This window comes from Elephantulus edwardii, unplaced genomic scaffold, assembly GCF_000299155.1.
Source record: "Elephantulus edwardii isolate Elephantulus edwardi_28Jun2011 unplaced genomic scaffold, EleEdw1.0 scaffold00047, whole genome shotgun sequence".
NCBI lineage: Eukaryota > Metazoa > Chordata > Mammalia > Macroscelidea > Macroscelididae > Elephantulus > Elephantulus edwardii.
The window spans coordinates 19,757,417-19,779,268 of NW_006399797.1; the positions used below are offsets into that span (position 1 = coordinate 19,757,417).

Below are 21,852 nucleotides of genomic sequence, written 5' to 3' on the forward strand. Positions count from 1 at the left end.
GATAGATAGATAGATAGATAGATAGATATAGATATATATATAGTATTATGACATTAGTTACAGTCCCCACGTCCCCACATTGAATCATCACTCTTCCTAGTATCTCTCTGAGGTTCTTGTTCTCATTCACTCATCCATCCTTCCTACCTTCTGAATTTTGTCATTAATGCTGCCCTTTGTGATCCTGTGTGGTTGAGAATGCTAAGTGCTGATTACCTCCCCTGATGCCTAACCCATGCATGATCATGACTGTAGTTTCTTTCACTTGCCCATATCTGTTTGCCTGTTATTACTGGTAATGTACAGATTTGTATGGTTGCAAATTGTGCCACTGAGTTCAGTTCCAGGCTCAAAGGATAGCTAAGGACCATAAGTCTCAAAGATTCTGATCTTTGAAATTCTGATAGTCCCCATCAGACAAGTAAACCTGGCTATTCCTGTGATTTTGATCAACATTTATCTCCCATCCTATCTAGGACCTTCTGTTGTTATTCCTTTCAGAGAAAGTAACAAGATAGTTTGGCACCATCTAGTTTTTCTGGTCTCAGAGTCATAGAAGTTTGGATTCATGAAGTAGGTCCACTGGTGCTGTGGACTCATGGTTTCCATATATCTTTCATTTTCTTCAGTTCTTCATTCCAGAGAAAGACCAATGATTGTACCTCAAATTCTAGCAGGTTTTTAAGTCCTCAGTCTCTATTAAGTGAAGTAGGGTTTAATACATTGATTGTCCTTCTAGACTGTATTATGCCAATTAGCATCAAGGTCATTCATTACTATATCCTAAAACCCTGTGATCAGAGACTCATTCCCTCAGGGTGTTTGGTTATGTTTGCAGTTTATGTAGTATTGTTCTTTGTTGGCTTTACTATGTACATGATTAATTTTGCATGTAGAACCTTATGTTGAACTCTAATCTGCCTACCCATACATGATCATAACTGTAGTTTCTTTCATTTGTCCATATCTGGTTGCCTGTTATTACTGGTAATGTAGGATTGCTTACAGGATAGGACAAGGTTCAGGTCACTATGGGTCTTCTTACTCAACAGTACCCAACAACAGAATTGTGTATGTTAAGGGTCTATTGTCTATTAACCTTGGGCCCTTTCTGTGTGGGGTTTTATACAAGAGTCCTTGTGGAGGGCCCTTGTATTTAAAAGTCAGTTATTATAGTGTTATTGTATTTTGGAGGAACATTCTTCTAAGTGGTACAACACTCTTAGGTCACTTTGCTGTACTGGGGTAATTTGGGTTTGCTGTGATGCTGAACTTTGGGCCATTGGGGTGTCAAATGACATAACAGTTACCTATGGTGGATAGTGTTTGGTGGAGCTCCTAGTTTAAGACAGATTTGGATGTAAAAGTGGCATCCACTTCCTAAACAGCATACCCCTGGAAACTCTATGAACTTAAACGATGATAGTTGTAGAAAGGCATCAGCTCTTTTATTTATAGGCTTGGCTCAAGGGCAATCAGCACACACACACACATACTAATCATATCTTATTTCATATAATCTTTCTATTCACTCAAATTAATATGTGCCTACTACCTAATTACTACTTTTCCCTCCTCTTTTTATCCCCTCCTAGCTCTGGTAACTGTTAAAGAATGTTTTGTTATTTTTGTACACTTTTCCTTAGGTTTTTTTTTTAATAATAGTGAATGCATACAGTATTTGTCCTGTTGTGTCTGGCTTATTTGAATCAATAGAACATGCTCCAGGTTCATCCACAATATGTGACGGTTTGTGAGATTTTCATTATTCTTTAATGTCGAATTAAATAGTTCAATATTTTTAATTAAATAAGTGTTACTATTGAATTAACTTACAATATTAATTAATACAATATTAAATTTTAATATTGAATTAACTCTTTAATATTGAATAGTCCATTGAGTACATACTATAGTTTATTACACAATTCATTAAATAGGCACTTGGATTTTTTCCTCATCTCTTTGCATTATAAATAATGCAACAACGAACATTGTTGTTACTGTCGTTATGTGCCGTTGAGTTGACTGTGACTCATAGTGACCCTATGAACAATAGCTTTGAACTTTGCCCTATTTTGAGCCAATCTCACTGTCTTCAACATGCTTATCCCCATTACCCAAGTCACTGTGTCAATCCATTTCATCCAGTGTCTTCCTTTCCTGCGCTGACCCTCCACCCTGCCAAGCATGATGTCCTTTTCCAATGACTGTTACCTCCTGGCAACATGCCCAAAGAATATGAGACAGAGTTGTTCTTGTTCCCTGAAACTCATAGTGACCCTGTGTCCAATAGATCCTATGTACAAAAGCCTGCCCTGTCCTGACCCAGTCTCACTAACTCTGACACACCTACCTCATTGTCCTAGTAACTGTATTAATCCATCTCTCTGGAGTCTTCCTCTCCTGCACTGTCCCACCACCATTTCAAAAATTATGTCCTTCTCCAAGGATCGGTCCCCTCTGGCCACATGCCCAAAGTATGTAAGGTGGAGCTTCAAAATCCTAGCCTCCAAGAAGAAACTTGGTTTCACTCTCTCCAAGACAGACCCATTTGTTTCCTTGGTGGTTCATGGTATTTTGGAGACTCTTCTCCAGCACCACAACTCAGAGGCATCAATTCTTCTTCTATCATCCTTAGTCATTATCCAGCTCTCTAATGCATGGAAAGTAATTGCAAAAACCATGGCCTGGATCAGGTGCACCTTAGTCTCTAGACTGACACTGTTGCTTCACAGTACTCTGGAAAGAACCCCGACAGCAGATTTACCTAATGCAATTCATCTTTTAATTTCCTAACTGCTGGTGCCAGGACTGTTGGAGATGACTAAGCTATAACTGTTAACAACCTCAATCCCTTCTCCATCCATCATGGTGCTGCTAATTGGCCCACTGGTGAGAATCTTCATCTTCTTGATGTTGAGTTTCATGAAATCCATATTGACGACTACAGTCCTTGACCTTCTGCAGCAAGCACTTCAGGTCCTCCTTAATTTCACCAAGCAAGGTTGTGTTATCTGCATAACATGGGTTGTTTATAAGTCTTCCTCCAATCCTAATTCCACATTCCTCCTCATAAAGCCCTGCTTCCCAAGTGATATGTTCTGCATATAGATTGAAGAGGTAGAGAGATAAAACTCATCCCTGACACAGTCCCTTCCTGATTTTGAAACATGTAGTGTGTTTCCTTGCTCTGTTCTGAGTACTGCTTCCTGGTCCAAGTATAGGTTTCACATAAGCACATTCAGGTGTCCCTATATCTGTTCATGTTTCAGCTCTTATTTCTTTTTTTAATTGAAATTTTAATGAAAGTTTATAAAGAACTTTGTTTCCAGTCATTCATTGTTACACATTTTTCTCTCTGCCTCCCCTTCCTCCAGATCACTTTTTTCTTTGGAGGAAAAAAGTTCTTTCATCGTTATACAGTTCCCCACCCCACACCACTTTACTATGCAGCTCTTATTCTGGACTCTTGTCATGCCAATAATACCTAATCATATATTCTTCTTACACAGTTCTCTCCCTTGTCTATTTCAATGGCATATAGATTATTTAATCCATCTCTTCTTCGTTTCCCCCCAGCCCTTATGTCAGTCCTGTTTTATAACAGTGGCATTATGCCATATTTGTCTTTTTGTGACTGAAATATTTCACTCAGTATAATGTCCACCAGGATCACCCATTTTGTATAATAATTTATGAGTTCCTTGTTTTTCAAGGCAGAATAGTATTCCATTGTGTGAATATACCAAAGCTTCTCTATCCATTTGGTTTTTGATGGGCACCTACTTGGGTTGTTTCCAGCTCTTTGCTTTTGTGAACAAAGCCACAATAAACATGGATGTGCATATATCTGCTGCATATATCTGCTTGCGTGGCAGGTCTGGTTTCTTTAGGGTATATTCCCAGTAGTAGAATTGCCGGGTCAAATGGTATCTCTATTTGCAACTTTTTGAGAAAGCACCATACTGCCTTCCACAGTGGTTGTACCATTACACTCTCCCACCAAGAGTGAATAAGGGTTCCAGTTTCTCCACAACCTCACCAGCATTTGTTGTTACTGGGATGAGATAATATCTCATGGTTGTTTTGATTTGCATCTCTCTTAGAGCTCGGGATTTTGAACATTTCTTCATGTGCTTGTTGGCCATATGAATGTCTTCTTTGGTGAAGTGTCTGTTCATATCCTGTGCCCATTTTACAACTGAATTGTTCTGATTGTGGTGCAGCTCTTATTTCTTTGGATTATATCCTTAGAATACAGAGGTTTCTGGATAAAATGGTATTTCTATTTCCAATGTGTGAAGGAGGTCCAGAGTTTTCTCCACTATAGTTACACCATTTTACAGTTCCATCAACAATGTGCGACAGCCCCAGTCTCTTCGTATCTGTGTCAGAATTTGTTGTTTTCTGTCTTGGTGGACTTTGCCATTGTCTCTCTGCTGGCTAATAACTGAGCATATTTCCACATGTGATTGTTGGCCACCTGACTGTCTTTGGTGAAATATCTGTTCATGTCCTCTGTCCATTAACTGTGTTGTTATTCTTTTGTTTAGATGTTAAAATTTCCTATCAATTTTAGAGATTAGTCCAGAATCACATATATCATTGCCAAATATTTTTCCCAATTTTTAAGTTCACTCTTTTGAAGGCATCTTTTGATCCACATAAGAATTTTAATTTTTTTAGAATGTCCTTTTCTTCTATTTTCTATTGTTTGTGCAATGGAGGTTATAGTTATACCTTAAAGTAGGTTTCTAAATTTGCCTCTATTTTTTATGATCTTCATAATATTTTTAAGGGAGCTCTGGTTGCCTAGGGGGTGGGAAATTGTACTGCCCACCACAAGGCAAGGGGATCAAATCTACCAGATGCTCTGAGGAAGAGAAATATGAGTAGTCTCTTCTTGTATAACTTACAGCCTCTGAAAACCAGCTGGAGAATCAGCTATGAGTTAGTTCTGACTCAACAGCAATGAGTTAGTTATACTTTTAGGGCCCAAATAATTCTTAGGTATTCTTTCTTCCAGGACTTTGAATGGTGCCTCACAAATGACTGAATTTCCTGATCTAACTGGAACTGCCAGCCTGGAGAGTCTGTAAGTACTTGAGTGGGCTCTTGACTTTGCTCACTGTCTAAGAGCCTGTCCAGTCTTAACTTCAGTAAATGAAAATATGTCACTCTGTCATGCTTGAATAAAAGAATCATGTCTGGTTTATGTTTCAACAGGACTTTAACTGGAGCACAGATCTCGTCTCTTCCAGAAACTGTCTGCAATCAGTTACCTAATCTCCAAGTGCTGTGCGTATCAGTGAAGCAATAATGTTGTATAAACAGGGAACTTCCATTTGGGAGTAAAATGGCAGGCATTATTTGAGTAATCCTTTAGAAGAAGAGAAAGTTCTTTCCTTACAGGTCTCAGAGAGGTCAGGCCTCCTTTTCCCCTGAGGGCCAAGAAAGTGACTCTATGACATCATCATGGCAACAATGTCATGTACACCCTTTGTTTCCAAGTCCCATTAGTATTTTAATTGGCACATGTTTCCTTTCAGAAAATGGACATGAATGAGCCAAAATGTATTCATTTCCCCTTCTTGATTCCATATGTAGCACAGCAAAAGAATATAATGGACCAACCACCCAATATGGATGCCCAAATTAAAAAATTAAGTCATCAAACTCGTACTAACCTTGAGATAGATAACCAATATTCTTCCAGTATCATTGTGTGCACTCTATTCTAATGTTTCACCTAATGATTGAACAGCTTGCATGTGTTATTTCTATTGACTTGGGGTTGTTTGCTTTTTTCCCTCTGCCTTTCCCCTATATTGTAAAAGTACTTTCCAAGGAATCATAGAGCTTTAGGACCCTTAGTATGTTGCCATAGAGGACACTGATTCAGTGATTAAAATTTTACCTTCCATGGGGAGATTTAGGTTCCATTCCAAGTAGTACACCTCATGCACCACCAGCACCCATCATCAGTCACCCATCAGTGGTGGCCTGTATGTTGATGTAAGGCTAAACAGGTTCCAGACTAAGGTGACCTAGGAATGAAAGCTTAGCAATCTGCTGATGAAAATCAGCTAGTGAAAATCCTACAGACCACAAAGTTCCAGTTTGCAACTGATCGTGGGAATGGTGCAGCACAGGGGACCATTTCATTCTGTTGTATCTGAGGTCACCAATGATTTGGGGACTGACTCAATGACAGCTAATAAGTGTCTTACCATGGCTCTGCCCTCATACAGTGGAGACCTGTGGCAGGTCTGTACTTCCATTGTAGGTATTATCTAGCAACAAAACTACTAACAGTACTATAAATATTGTAAGGAAGAATGGGAATGCTTACGACAGCCATTCTGCCTTCCCCATCCCTAATCTCCAAATCTCTTCACACTCCAGGAGTTCAGTGAGGTGAATGTACAATTGTACCAAATGGTAATGTTGTGGTAGCGCTGGACCTAGTCATTCATGTCTGCAAGAGAAGAATGTAGAGCAGGCTTCCTCTTCTTCATCCCACTTCACTCCTTGAGACAGAGAACCAGGTGGGAAAATTGAGAAACAGGAAATTATTGCTCTTCTCATCATTAAGCTCTGAGAAGTAGCCGAATACCATGTCAAACATAGAATTGAATATCTGAGGAGAGTATGTATACCAGGTGAGGGAAATCTTCGGGGCCATCTTAGAATTCTGGTTAGCATACCTAGATAAGTAATACGATCTCTGTTTCTTAGGAAACTGACTGAGGTACATGACTAGGACTTCACATCCTATAAGAGTCAGGATTTACATTACATTTATGTTCACCAAGTCACGCAATGAACAGGAAGCCATCCAGTCTAAGACTGCCTATGTCACGGAGACTGGCAAAATGATTTGTATAGATAGGGTTCTAGGACTTGCCTTCTGAGTTCCAATCCACCCGAAACTCAGTTGCTCCATCTATAAAATAGACATGACCATTTCCCTCAGGGATCCTTGTGAAGATTAAATGAGTTACTACATACCAAACGCTTCAAACCAGACCTGGAACTTAGCTCAATGACAGTGCTTCTCATTATCTGACTAGAGTAATAATCAGATAGAAAACAATACTTTATACAAAAAGCTTTATGTGCCTTCTACTAAGAAGTACACAAGGAATCATTTTTTCATGTGCATCCTGTGGGGATGAATAAACCAAAGTACTATTAAGTTTGAAAATTATCTGTGTTATTATATTCACTACTTTGCAAAAAGTCCGTAACCATTTTGTTAAACAAATTTGTTTCTATGTATGTGTGTATGTACATGATTTTGTTTTGTTTTGTTTTCAGTCTTTTAATCCTCTAGTATAAACTACAAGTTTATGTTTCCAAATAGCTTTATTGAATCCATTTATATGTAGTAAATTAACTTTATTCCTTTGTAAATGCTATGTATTCAATAAATATAAAGTGACTAATTACAAGAATAAAACTATTGCAGAGCCTCTGAAAACAATAAGGATTTTTCAGTTTCATTGTAGTGATCTAGTTTTAAGATTTAGAATCAGGCAAGAAAATATGTTAGCTGATTTAGTCAATAATTTGTAAAAGACAAGATTTCTTTTCATCTATCTTACTTTATCTACAAGTTAGGCTTTTTTAAGTCACCTTGATGGGATAGTGCTCAGGAGTTCCAGGGTCAGCAGTTCAAACCCACCAGTTTCTCCATAAGAGAAAAATGTTAGCAGTCCGCTTCTATGAGGTCTCAAAGCCTCGGCAATCCTACGGGCAATTCTTCTCTGCAATATGTGTCTCTATGAATCAACTCAATGGCAATAGGTTTGGTTTGAGGTTTGGTTTCCTTTTTTTTAAGCTTTCTGCAAATTACCGTGGCTTGTTTTAGATTAGTTATATTATACTATAAATATGTCCAGATGTTTTTGTTATTCTGTAATTTGTTGCGTTTTGGCTGAAGCCTTCCTTAGATTTTCCCCCCTCCTTGTAGTGATTGATTTCAAAGTGTGCACTATGTTTTGAATTGTTGTTTGATTCTTTTTAGTTGATTAGCAAAGATGATTTCTCTTAGCTGTAGCGATATAGCAGCTCTTAGAGACAGAGGCACCATTATTTAATTTAATTTGTACTCATTTCAGTAAGATAATAGCTAGAACATTGTAGCTCATCTCTAACAAAATATAAATAAATTCATTAAGCAAATTATTTAAGTCAATTAAAGAAGTATAACATTTACATTTCAGTAAACATTTTAATCCACTGCTTAATTCAATAATGCCTGTGACTACCTGCTCCCTGTCAGTGGCAAGGAGACAGGGAGAAGCAGGCCTTTGGGATCTATGTCATCTCAGAGGGGACGAGAAAGCAAAGCGTGTTTCTCTATGATTAATTTGTAACAGATTCCCACCCCCCCCCCCCCCCCCATGCTGCCCCTTCTGTTTTTCAGAGATTTGTCTTACAACCGACTGGAAGATTTACCCAGTTTTTCAGTCTGCCAAAAACTTCAGAAAATGTAAGCCTGTAAGAATCTCTAAATTGTCTAGCCCAAATTCCCATTTTAAAGTAGTAGTAGTAGTAGTAGTAGTAGTAGTAGTAGTAGTAGTAGTTGTTGTTGTTTTCCTTACCTTGTAATTCACTAGGGAGACACTTGATGTTTTTCCTTCTTGCTTACACAAGATGAAACTATGTAGAGTGACTGTAAAGTTGGGAAACAGCGATAATATTATTTTACCGTGCATTACATTGTTTTAGACGTAAAGCATTTCATTTATTATACAATTGCTTCTTTTTCCCAAACTCCCACTCTACTCTGCCCCAATTTGGTGTCATAATGTTTATTTGGGCTTTGGAAGTTTTCTTCTTCTACATATACAACTAAAGTTATTTATCCGATAAGGGTTTGGGTTTTTTAATATGAGAGAAAGGGGCTATGGATTTTTTAATATGTTTCATAGCAGCAATCTTCAGCGTGAGGCACCATTTCTGTCTTTAAGATGCTGTTTTGTGTGAAGCATTTAGAGGTTCCTATCTTAAAATTGCCTTTTGAGCAAAATATCACCCTCCCTGCATTATACTCATTCTTGTGTTTTGATCAAAACTGTATTAATCATCTATCCTTTCATGTTTGATTTTTCTGAATGCCTTTGAGCCATTAAAAAAAATTGACACTTCTAAAGACCCTCAAAGAATCCACAGAAGGCTTAGAAGGCACAGCTAGGAAAGGCATCCTCAAAGTGATTTGAGTAATGATGGCATGTTTGGAACATGGTTTTAAATCCTCCCAAGGGAACTAACTGCTTGGAAAGAAAGGCAATACTTTCTCAAGTGTATAAATTGCAATGTTCTTTTTAAAGCAAAACCAATTTTTCAAAAGTCACTTGATAGTCATGCCTCATGGGTTCCTTTGATTGAGGACAGGTAGCCCCTTTTTAAACATTGTCTGAAGACTATAAATCTTGAAACCCGTAACTTTGAAATGAATCATTGGAATTCTCTCATTTCAGAGACCTCCGGCATAATGAAATCGATGAAATTAAAGTTGACACTTTCCGGCAATTGCTTAGCCTCAGAGCTCTGTGAGTACCATGTAGAGCACCTTCCCCACACTGAACACTTCCCTCATCTCTTGGGCCTTTTTCTGGTACATTCTTTTCACCACATACATTGCCGGGCCTTCACATGGGCGTTTGCTAGGGAAATTGAAGCCGTTTGCTTTTGATAATTTCCAAGAATACACAGTAAAGTAGTAAATCTGCAGTTATGCTTTCCACTGATTAGCAGGCATGAAACTTTGATAACAAGGAAGGAGGCCAAGCTGTTGAATCACTTCCAGAACGTTCTGACTCCACCTGAAATTGGCAGGGATCATTTTGCATACAATTGATCCCACAAGGATCACATAATTCCTCCTGACTTTTTTCATTGTTACTGTTTCCTGGTTGAGCAAACTTTTCCAACATGTTTCTTAGAGTACTTAAAAAGCAGTTCCATTTCTATGTATATATGTCCTAAAGAATTTAAAACAGAAACTCCAATATGTATACACTGGTGGTCTCAGGATCATGGAGATTAGGGTACCCTGTAGACTAATTGTTTCTAGGAATCTTTGTTTTTCTTTCTTCTTTGTTGTGAATAAGGACACCAACAGCTGCACCATAGATGGTGGCTCAAAAGTTTTTAAGACTTCAGGTGCTACATACCAAAGTAGGATGTAGAGCATTATCTTAGTTGTAACAATGGCCTCTGTTATTTTGACCTGTTATGACAAGTGACCTTCATATCCCTAGAGACTAAGGTCTGGAAGCTACTGGGAAGTTTCTTGAAAGTGCCTTGTGTTGAAGGTCTGCTGTCTGTGGATGAGATACCCAAATTCTTGTTGAGTTTCATTACACATCCAAGGTCCTTTTCTAATTTAAAATTTACTTGCTTGTCAGAAGAAAAGCCTTAGAAATCCCTCTCTTCCCACTCCCCTGCTCATCATACTCATCTTAGAAACTCAACAATAAAATTTTATAACTGTGTTAAGGTAAACCTTTTGCAAGAAAAAAGTAAAGTCTAAAATACCCACCTAAAAGGGGAGCTCTGGTGGCCTAGTGGCAAGAAGCTGCACTGCAATCCCAGAAGAGCACGGTTCGAATCCACCAGATGCTCTACCGGGAAAGGAGGGACAATCTCTTCCTGTACCAGTCAGATCTGATTTGACGGTACACGCACACACACAAATAATAAAATATAAAAAAAATAAATAAATAAAATACCCACCTAAGGATTTCTTTTTCTCTTTGATTGCTTTCAGGAAAGATGATTTAAAGTTCTCTCTTCTTGGTTCCCTTATGCCATTAATCCTTTATCTAAAATTATTTATTTGGTCATCTAATTATTCCTGTTCTGAATAGAAATTACATTTTGGTAGAAAAATAGAGGCATTTGGCAAAACTTCATGTGTTTGGTGTTTGGTGTTTTGCTGTTGCTTTAACATAACACTCACATTTGCTCTTTTCTCTCCCCCAATAGAAATTTAGCTTGGAACAAAATTGCTGTGATTCGCCCACGTGCATTTTCTACTTTGTCATCTCTAATAAAACTGTAAGTACTTCATTACTTATTTAAAGCATGTCTTTTAATAACTAGGGACCCTCTAGTTAATAAAAACGTGGGTTTTGCTGTAAAGCCTACCATACAGAGATTGCCTGAGTCTCAAGGTCCTCCACACTTAGTGCTTCCTAATAGCCAGGCTAGAGCTCTCCTGTCCCTCAGAGTCCATATGGGCCTGTAAGTGGATGACTGAAGTTCTTGGTAACAGCTGGTTCTGCTTATTCTGGTGAAATCTTCCTTTTTTCTTTTTCCTTTTTTTTTTTTCTGAGTAACCAAATAGACTAGAATAAAATGCAAATTCCATTCTGGAGCGCTTTCATTTTATTATTTGCTCTCTTAACTGGGAAAGAAACCATCCTGTTGCTTTTTAATTTTTCTTTTTTCTTCCCTCTTTTATTCTCTTCTCTTTCATCTAATAGAACCAGAAGAGGCTGGCCACTCAGAAAAATTAAAGAGAGAAAGAAGGAATCTAATCTTCTGTCTCTTTCCCATACACACTCCCCCACCTCAGCCTAAAAGCCACACTGCTTTTCTAACCAAAACATTACCTTCCACTTGATTTTAGATATCCCCACTCTGCTAAAGAAGGTGAATATCAAAATCATCATCTGAGTGCAACTAAACTGATCATTCATATCTATTGCAAATAGAAAAGTTATCAGGAGCTAAAACCAAGATGGCTATGCTTACCATTAAGAGTAAGGACCCTGCTTAGACGTTTTTATTGACCAGCTTAATCATCATTAGGTTGCTTTTTTGAAACTAAATGTTTTCTGCTAACACAGACTAAAAGCCAATTGTTGTTTGATGTTTTGCAGGGACCTATCGTCCAACCGCCTGTCGTCTTTTCCTGTAACTGAGTTACATGGTTTAACTCACTTAAAATTAACAGGAAATCATGCCTTACAGAGCTTGATATCATCTGAAAACTTTCCAGAACTCAAGTGAGTTTGTCATTAAAACTAATAAGATACATTTGTGGTCATGTGAAATAATAGACGTGTTATAGTGGTTTTCTAAATTTATGAGGTCATGGAAGCCTTTTGAATTGCATTTCGTGCCCTCAAGTCCCCCACCCCTGGGGCATTGTTAGGACAAGCCCTGAAGTGGGAGAATGTGTCTTCCTGACCACATTTCCTTTCTTACTCTACGATGCCTCCCGGAATCACAGAGTTCATGGAAAGAGTTTGAAAACCATTGATCCATAGGATATAAACTAGAGCATGTAATCAAATAACATTATAACATTATTGTACTCCTGTTTGCAATTTCTAATTCATATAGCTGGTGTCTATGTTCTAATAACATGTACTAAGTTGATATTGTTTGAGGAAGTAATGCTCTTTGAAACCTGTTATGCTTATTATAGATAAAGAATTCCCTTGAAAGATTACAGGTTTATTCTTAAAAAGTCAGAATACTGTCTATGTACTTTTAAAGCCATGAAAGAAATAAAACCTTAGAAGAGAGTTTGGAAAGCATAAGCGAAGTGAGGGGGAAATCTTGAAATGCCTCCCTGAACCACTTTTGTATACTATTTCATTCCAGACTTATTTCAGTGTAGCTTTAATTGGTAGAATCACAATGTGTACAGTGTATGTATGCTTGAAATTGTCTCATAAGCACTTCCGATGTTTCTTTGATGTTCCTAGCAGTTCTAGCAGTTACATTTATTTTCGTGTGTGTGTGTGTGTGTGTGTGTGTGTACCATCGAATTGGATCCAGTAGTACAGGAGGAGATTGCCCCCCTTCTCCAGCAGAGCGTCTGGTGTATTCAAATCATATGTCTTTGGGATTGCAGCGCAGTGTCTTGCCACTAGGCCACCAGAGCTCCCTCCTAGCAATTATGTTTGAACCTTTTTTGCTGAATAAACTTTAAAACATATAAAAGAATAGAAGGGGAACAAACATACACATCCTATAGCTTTAACAATTATCAATACCTTATGACAGTCATTTGTCATTACTCTGCTATTCTGACTAGCATAATAATAAATAACTTTATGCATGTAACTTATCTTACTTAGGCTACAGGTAGAAATAATCAGAGTAAATGAACATTCTATTTGATGACCCATTTCCTTAAATGTGTTCTCTTTTTTTTTGTTTTGCTCCTTTAAAGGGTTATAGAAATGCCATATGCTTACCAGTGCTGTGCATTTGGAGTATGTGAGAATGTCTATAAAATTTCTAATCAATGGACTAAAGGTGACAACAGCACTCTTGAAGATCTTCATAAGAAAGATGCTGGGTTGTTTCATGTTCAAGGTAAGAGCTCCTGTGTTGCGGTAATAGACTTGTAACTGAAAAGGTCTTAAAAAGTCAACAAATCAGTCATCTTAACCTCAGACAAACCACCCAGCAAGCTCAGTATTAGTCCTATATTTTAAAAGACTCCCAGAGAATGAGAAAGCGCCCTCAGAAATTAATTTTAAAATGTTTTTTTGAGTTCTAAAAATTCCTATTTTTTAAATGACCCATTTCTTTATGTTGGGCCAATCAAGGATCTCTTTCAAGTGTTAAAGAGCAAGGATGTCCATTTAAAGATGACGCTATGGTATTTTCAGTTGCTTCCTATGCATCTGAAAATTGAGCAATGAGTAAAGAAGATCAAAGTACAACATATATCTTTGAATTGTGGTGTCAGAGAAGAGTATTTAATTTGCCATGGATTGCCGAAAGAACAAATCTGTCTTGAAGGAAGTGAAGTACAACTGAAGTGCTTCTTAGAAGCAAAGATAGTAAACCTTTCTCTCGAATACTTAGTGCAAGGGAGCTCTATTGGCTTAGTGGGTAAGGAGTCTCTCTACTAACCCAAAGGCAAGTAGTTCAAGTCCACTAGTTGCCTTATAGGAGACACATAGGGAATCTCCTCCCATATGACTTAGAGCCTCCAAAAATCCACAGGATAGTCAGCTACGAGTAGCTCTGACTGGATGGCAATGAGAGTTTGATTTTATATCAAATACTTAGTGCATGTTGTGTAAAGGAACCAGTAATTTGAATAAGACATCATGCTGGAAAACATAGAGGGTCAGTGAAAGAGAAGACTCTCAGTGAGATAGACTGACACAGTGGCTGTAACAATGGGCACAAGGATAGTGGGCATTATGAGGATGGTAAAAGATAAGGCAAGGTTCAGATCCCTTGTTCATAGATCGCTACGAGTTGTAGTTGACTTGATGGCACCTAACAATCCCAACCACAAACATACTTTTAAAAGAGCCACATTCCAGTGGATACAATTTTTAAACAGGTTTCTGAACCTTCTTCTACAGAAGATAAATCTCATTTTTTTATTCTTAATGCCTGGGATAGTGGAAGATGTAGGCATTTTAAATGACTCCCTGTTTCAGCATATGGGCTTATGAATCCAACTTCTTTTCCAACAAATTAGAAAACATTCTCCCCTCTTAACCCCCACAGAGGCATCTGTCAGGAAGGTGAAATGAGATAATGTCTGTAAGGCACTTGGCTTTCCTTGAAGACATGACTTAAATAGAAGGCAATGCACCTCAAACCACACCTGTGGTAATGAAGAAACGCTTTCGCAAGCCCCCCGCCCCACTTCCTTTCCTTGCCAACATTGCAAGTTCACACAGTGTCTAAACAGACTCGCTTTTCATCCTCTGGGCTGTAATAATTTGTCAGTTTCCAAGCAAATGTGGTTTAGTCTATTTACAGATAGCCTAAGACTAGTTTAAAGAGCTGACATTTTGGTCCTTGGCTTTTTTGTTTTAGGCCATAGCACAAGATGTTGCTTTTGTTCTCAATTTAGTTTTTATTCTTCTTTCATGCATTACTTCTACTGTATTGCTCACAACAAACAAATTGATTACCCACCCCCTCTGGTGCCACATAGAGTGCTGGGCTGCTACCAAAGCCCACACCTCTCTGGCGGTTCAAGTCTTCCAGCCACTCCATGGGAGAAACACAAATAATCTCCTCCCATGCTGTTTGCAGCCTCTGAAGTCCATTAGAGTTTCAATTATGAGTCAGTGTTGACTTGATGACAATGAGTAAATGCCAGACAATGTTCTTGGCTTTGATGGATGTACAGTGAACATCAGAGATCTTCATGGACCTTAAATTTTAAGAACCACGATCCTCAGCCTCAGGTCACAAATTAGAATCATATGAAAATTTTTATAAAATACTGATACACAAGACCCACACTAGAGCAATTAAATGAGAATCTTAGGGAAAGTATGTTAGATCATGAAACTGCCAGACTTTTGATAGCTAACCAATGCACCATCAGTTAGTTACTGTATTTGTCCTCTGTCATAGCTACAGTTATTTGTTAAAGTTAGTCATTATATTTTTGTCCTCTATTATGCAGAATTCCACAGAAAAGACCGGTGCTCACCTCATCAGATTCTCTTTCTTATGCTCAGAAAACACAACCAAAAATGCTTGGCAAGTTAGTGTCAGAAAATGGGATAAAGTATTTTCTCTATTGTATGGAAAAGCCTACAAACTCTCATTTCAGTCAGTCCCATTTTGGCTATTGTAAGCTCCAAGGAGCAAGAAACAGAATGAGAAAGCGTAGATGTGATGACCTGGAGTCTGACAACACTCTCCTTCATTGTCGTTCTGCCAAAATAGAATGCCTCAGGATAGTGGGAGTAAATCAGCCAAAGGTAACCGTGTAATAGACTTTCAAGCGAGCCAGAGCCCACTGGAAAAGTGAGCTGTCTGGCCTTTACTTCTCTTTATGACAGGCAGTTCAGGTCTCAAGGGCAAACCCAGGCCTCTCTGCCTTGGAATTTATTCTCTCCAAAAAGAAAGAACTAACCATTTCAACACTTCTCATTCCTGCAGATGAGCGTGACCTAGAAGACTTCTTGTTTGACTTTGAGGAAGACTTGAAAGCCCTTCATTCAGTGCAGTGCTCACCCCCCGCAGGTAGGAAAAGCATCAAATCTGCCTCTTCATGTACTCCAGGGCATCAACACATTAAAACAAATCTGGACCACCGCTGTGGCTCAGTGGTGTCCCTCCACTGTGGTGGTGGTGTTAGATACTGTTGAGTTGCCTCTAAGTTATAGTGGCCCTGCATACAACAGAACAAGATTCCACCTGGTCCTGCACCATCCTCATCATTTCCACAGTGCTTAAGACAATTGTGTTCGTCCATGTCTTTGAGTCTTTCCTTCACAGAGCCTCTCTACTTTTCCAAGAACCATGTTCTTCACCCTCCTGACGAGATGCAGTCTCACCAACCTTGCTTCTGAGGAGGACCCACTCCGCTCATCTTCCCATGGAAATGTGCTTGTTCTTTTTGTAATCCATGTTCTTTTCAATATTCTTTACTACCACCACAATTCAAAAGCATCAATTCACAGTGGATTGTAAACAGAAATACCCTTTCCCTAGATATTTTCATTCTTAAGAAGGATTTTTGTAGGAAATATTTCATTTAGGTCAATGAGAACAAAAAAATAAAGAGACAGTTAAAATGTATGTAACATTTGTGAAATTATTGGCAAATTAGCCTGAAGTAAGAAATCTGGAGAACAACCACTTGGCCAACTGACTGGAAGAGATCTATATTTGTTCCTATCCCAAAGAAAGGTGACCCAACAGAGTATGGAAACTATAGGACAATTTCACTGATTTCACATGCAAGCAAGATTCTACTGAAGACTATCAAAAAACGACTGACTGAACAGCACATCAGCAGAGAACTACCCGAAGTCCAGGCTAGGTTTAGAAGGGGTCATGGTACTAGGGATATTGTAGCTGATGTTAGATGGATCTTAGCTGAAAGCAGAGAATACCAGAGGAATGTCTATCTGTGTTTCATTGACTATGCAAAGGCATTTGACTGTGTGGATCATAACAAACTGTGGCTGACTCTGAGAAGAATGGGAATCCCAGAACACTTGATCGTGCTAATGCAAAACCTATACTTGGACCAGGAGGCAGTCATCAGAACAGAGCAAGGGAACACTGCATGGTTCAAAATTGGGAAGGGCGTATGCCAGGGATGCATCCTATCTCCATATCTTTTCAACCTATATGCAGAACAGATTATCCAGGAGGCTGGGCTCTATGAAGAGAAATGTGGGGTCAAGATTGGTGGAAGATCTATCAACAATCTATGTTATGCAGATGACACACCCTGCTTGCTGAAACTGAAGAGGACCTGAAGCACCTGCTGCAGAGGGTCAAGGACTGCAGCCTACAATATGGAATGAGGCTCAATGTCAAGAAGACAAAGATTCTCACCACTGGACCAGTTGGCAGCATCAGGATGGATGGTGAAGCGATTGAGATTGTACACAGCTTTAGTTTGCTTGACTCCACAGTCAACACTCTTGGCACCAATAGCCAGGAGATTAAAAGGCGCATTGCCATGGGAAAGTCTGCTGTTGGGGACCTCTCCAAAGTACTGAAGATCAATGGTGTCTCTCTGGAGACTAAGGTGCGTTTGATACAGGCCACGGTCTTCACAATCACGTGTTATGCATCAGAGAGTTGAACAATGACCAAGGAGGATAGGAGAATTGATGCCTTTGAGCTGTGGTGCTGGATAAGAGTATTGAGAATACCATGGACTGCTAGGAAAACAAACAGATTCATCCTGGAAAGGGCTAAACCGGGTGGCTCCTTGGAGGCAAGGATTCTGAGGCTCCGTCTAACATACTTTGGACACGTTGTGAGGAGAGACCGGTCTTTGGAGAAGGACATCATGCTTGGGAGGGTGAAGGGACAGCGTAGGAGGGGAAGGCCCTCTCTGAGGTGGATTGATTCAGTGACTGGGATAATCGGGATGGGAGTGTCAGAGACAGTATGATTGGCACAGGACAGAGCGGAGTTTAGGGCTGTTGTACATAGGGTCGCTATGAATCGCAAGCAACTCGACGGCACATAACAACAACAACAATATATGATAGTCTGGCTTTGTATCATCATTGATTTTTGAAACTGACTTATTTGAGGTCTTCTACATAAATACCCATTTGATGAATTCAAATAGTGATTTGTACCAATAAATAAAGATATTTAGTTTGAATATGATAGATGTCATTTCTGTCACTGAAATGTAGATATAAAGATCATTGAAATTGCTTATCCCCCTCTCAGAAGTTGGATGAGACAAGTAATAAGAAGATAGCTAGTTGAGGGAAGTCTTGAAGGTCCATTGGTATTCTTATCAGTTTGCACTTGACTACCAACATAATTGATGCCTTTGAGCTGAGGTGTTGGAGAAGAGTATTGAATATACCATGGAAAGCTAAGAGAATGAATAGGTTTGTCCTGAAGAAGAGGATGAAACCAGGCTGCTCCTTGGAGGCAAGGATTCTGAAGCTTCATCTGACATACTTCGGACATGTTGCAAGGAAGGACCAGTCCTTGGAGAGGGACATCATGCTTGGGAGAATGAAGGAACAGTGCAGGAGAGGAAGACCCTCAATGAGATGGATTGATTCAGTGACTGGGGTAATGAGAGTAGGTGTGTCAGAGACAATAAGATTGGCACAGGATAGAGCAGGATTTAGGGCTGTTGTACATAGGGCTGTTATGAGTCACAGGCGACCCAATAGCACATAACAGCAGCAACAACCACCACAAACATGCAGGTTGGTTGTTTGAACCCAACCTTTGTTTCCAGTGTTTTCAGTAGCACTGTGGAAGAAGGATGTGTTGATTTGCTTCCATAGAGATAACAGCCAAGAAAATCACACTCGGGCAATCTCCTCCTGTGCCAGTCAGATCTGATCCAACAGTATACAACAACAAGGAAAAATAAAAAGATTACAAAAAAAAGGAAAAGAAAATCATACAGAGCAGTTCTATTATGTAATCATGTAGAGTCACCATGAGTTAGAATTGGTGTTTTTAACCAGTGCATTCCAATTGTAATCCTCTTTAGAATTTGCATTTCCAATCCAAACATACCAAAATAGATTCTCCATTTCAACAAGATCCCAGGTGGCTACCTGTATTAGAATCATCTAGGGGTATATAAGAATCACCTGAGGAAGTTAGTAAATTATGGATTCTGGTTTAGTGTGTCTGGGATGAAAATGCACATTTTCAGCAAGGACTCAAATGGGAACAAAAGAATTTAAAGCCCTGGTCAGAATCCACTCTTCAGTAATTGGCACTTAGGATATATATTTTTTAATTGAAAAGGACTGATATTTCTTTTCAATGACTAGTTTTTCCCTTTTTTCCAAGCATCAAATGTCTTCACCTATAATGAGATTTTTCACCTCCTTACTGCCTCGTTTCCTTTTCTAATATCACTAAACACTTGTCTGGAGTTATCTTTCTCTACCTATGGAACATTTTTTTATGACTATAAAAAAATAAAATGCAAAGTTCAGAAGATATGGCTTTTACTTGGCCTGACACTGTATTTTGGGAAATTCACCCAAGCAATTTCAATCATCCATGTCCAAGTGAAGAAACACTTGCCCCTGGTGTATTCACCCCTCAGCTCTTTGAGCAAGTAGAAAATGTCTTGTGGGTATCGTGTGTTACCATGGCTATTATTGCCCTTTCTAACTTGGCAAAACTTATAAACCCTTCTTTGATATGGTCTTTTTCTTCCTCGGACTTGTAGGTCCCTTCAAGCCCTGTGAACACTTGTTCGGTAGCTGGCTGATCCGAATCGGAGTGTGGACCGTAGCAGTGCTGGCACTCACATGCAATGCCTTGGTGACTTCAGCAGTGTTCAGATCCCCTGTGTATATCTCCTCCATAAAGCTGCTGATTGGGTTGATAGCAGCGGTGAACATGCTCATGGGGGTGAGCAGCGCTGTGCTGGCTGGCGTGGATGCATTCACTTTTGGCAGCTTTGCACAGTATGGTGCATGGTGGGAGAAGGGGGTCGGTTGCCAAGTCATCGGTTTTCTGTCCATTTTTGCTTCCGAATCATCTGTTTTCCTGCTCACGCTGGCAGCCCTGGAGCGTGGTTCCTCTGTAAAGTGTTCTGCAAAATTTGAAACCAAACCTCCTTTCTCCAGTCTAAAAGTCATCATTTTGCTCTGCACCATGCTGGCCCTGAGCATTGCCACAGTGCCCCTGCTGGGTGGCAGTGAGTACAGTGCCTCCCCACTCTGCCTGCCCCTGCCCTTTGGGGAACCCAACACCACCGGCTACATGGTCGCTCTGGTTTTACTCAACTCCCTTTGCTTCCTCGTGATGACGGTTGTCTACACTAAACTCTACTGCAATTTGGAAAAGAGAGACTTGGAGAATATTTGGGACTGTTCGATGGTGAAGCACGTTGCTCTGTTGCTCTTCACCAACTGCATCCTTTACTGCCCTGTGGCCTTCCTGTCCTTCTCCTCTTTACTAAACCTCACATTTGTCAGTCCTGAAGTGATTAAGTTTATCCTTCTGGTGATTGTCCCACTTCCCGCCTGTCTCAATCCCCTTCTCTACATCCTCTTCAATCCACATTTTAAGGAGGATCTGGGGAGTCTGGGAAAACAAACCCACTTATGGACAAGATCAAAACACCCAAGCCTCATGTCCATTAACTCTGATGATGTCGAAAAGCAGTCCTGTGATTCAACCCAAGCCTTGGTAACTTTTACCAGCGCCAGCATAGCCTATGACCTGCCATCTCATTCCATGTCTTCGCCAGCTTACCCAATGACTGAAAGCTGTCATCTCTCATCAGTGGCATTTGTCCCATGTCTCTAATTAAGATGAGAGAGGAAAAAGGTATAAAAAATGAAAACCCTCAGAATGTGAGATTGAGTACACCAGGAGCAATAGCGAAGAAGAATTGAACTTTAACTTAATATTAGCAATAATAATAGTTATAAAATCTCTTGGTGTGAGACAGCTGACGACCTATTGAGGTTTGAGAGTGAGATAAGTCTAAACGCTGCTCACATAATGAGGTAAACAAAAACATGTACCACTCGTACTATTTAGGTGAACCCAGATCAAAAAGGTAGATTGAAATGTGCTTTTTTAAAAAGTTACCCATCAATGAAGATCAGTAAATGACTCCTCTTTATACCCATCAGTCTGGTGATTTTCAATTCCACACAAAAATGGGTCTATTTAAATCCAACCTCTTCTTAGGAGAGATTTTAAATAGCCTGTCTTACTAAGTAAAGACTGTGACCTAGAGGATTTCAAGACTAAGTAAGTGGAGCTCTGTCCTCTTTCTTTGCCTTTCCTCAGGGAGCACTGGTGGCAAGATGGTCAAGAACTTGGCTTAAAAGACTAACCAAAAAAAAGACACCAGTTTGAGCCCATTGGCAATTCTGAGGGAGAAAGATATGTCAGTCTTTTTCCATAAAGATTATAGGTTTAGAAACCTTCTGAAGCAATTCTGCTCTGTGACTCAATCACAGTGAAATGGGTTTTTGTTTTCTTTGTTTTCATTCAGATCACCAGTAGTCTTGGATGAGTAGTGAAAGGCATTCACTCACACACAGGTAGACTAGTGATAGAATGTGGAGGATTGTGTATCAGGACTAGAAGTTTCCACTCTCAATACAGTAGCATAAAACTTGCTTACAGATATTTTTGAAATAAAAAAGAAATTCTTAAATTACCATGAAAGCAGCCACATACAGATGAATTTTGCCTTGTGCCCAGAGCTCAACAGAAAAATCCATTGCCGGCAATGGACATGGCTAGGGAGAAATGGAAAGCAATCTGGGGTTTGCTTCGTTTTATTTGGTTTTTCAAGAGTACACATTTTTCAGGTTTCATCTGCTGATTCAAACTAATATACTTTTTAAGCTAAGGGGCTAATGAAGAAATGATATAAACTTATTGATGTCACTT

The 21,852-nt window shown here is 39.3% G+C and overlaps 1 protein-coding gene across 3 annotated transcripts in view; it reads left to right on the forward strand.

Moving 5' to 3' along the window:
• LOC102847706 (leucine-rich repeat-containing G-protein coupled receptor 5-like) overlaps nucleotides 1-20,833 on the forward strand; it is a 224,564-nt gene extending 203,731 nt beyond the window's left edge. For all 3 annotated transcript variants that reach the window (XM_006886088.1, XM_006886089.1, XM_006886090.1), the window contains 9 exons: nucleotides 5,030-5,098; nucleotides 5,230-5,301; nucleotides 8,435-8,500; nucleotides 9,492-9,563; nucleotides 11,002-11,073; nucleotides 11,901-12,026; nucleotides 13,205-13,350; nucleotides 15,907-15,990; nucleotides 19,661-20,833. In XM_006886088.1, the coding sequence (XP_006886150.1) occupies nucleotides 5,030-5,098; nucleotides 5,230-5,301; nucleotides 8,435-8,500; nucleotides 9,492-9,563; nucleotides 11,002-11,073; nucleotides 11,901-12,026; nucleotides 13,205-13,350; nucleotides 15,907-15,990; nucleotides 19,661-20,748 (1,795 nt within the window). In that variant the 3' untranslated portion in view covers nucleotides 20,749-20,833. The remainder of the gene's footprint in view (nucleotides 1-5,029; nucleotides 5,099-5,229; nucleotides 5,302-8,434; nucleotides 8,501-9,491; nucleotides 9,564-11,001; nucleotides 11,074-11,900; nucleotides 12,027-13,204; nucleotides 13,351-15,906; nucleotides 15,991-19,660) is intronic.
• The last annotated feature ends 1,019 nt before the right edge of the window (nucleotides 20,834-21,852 follow it).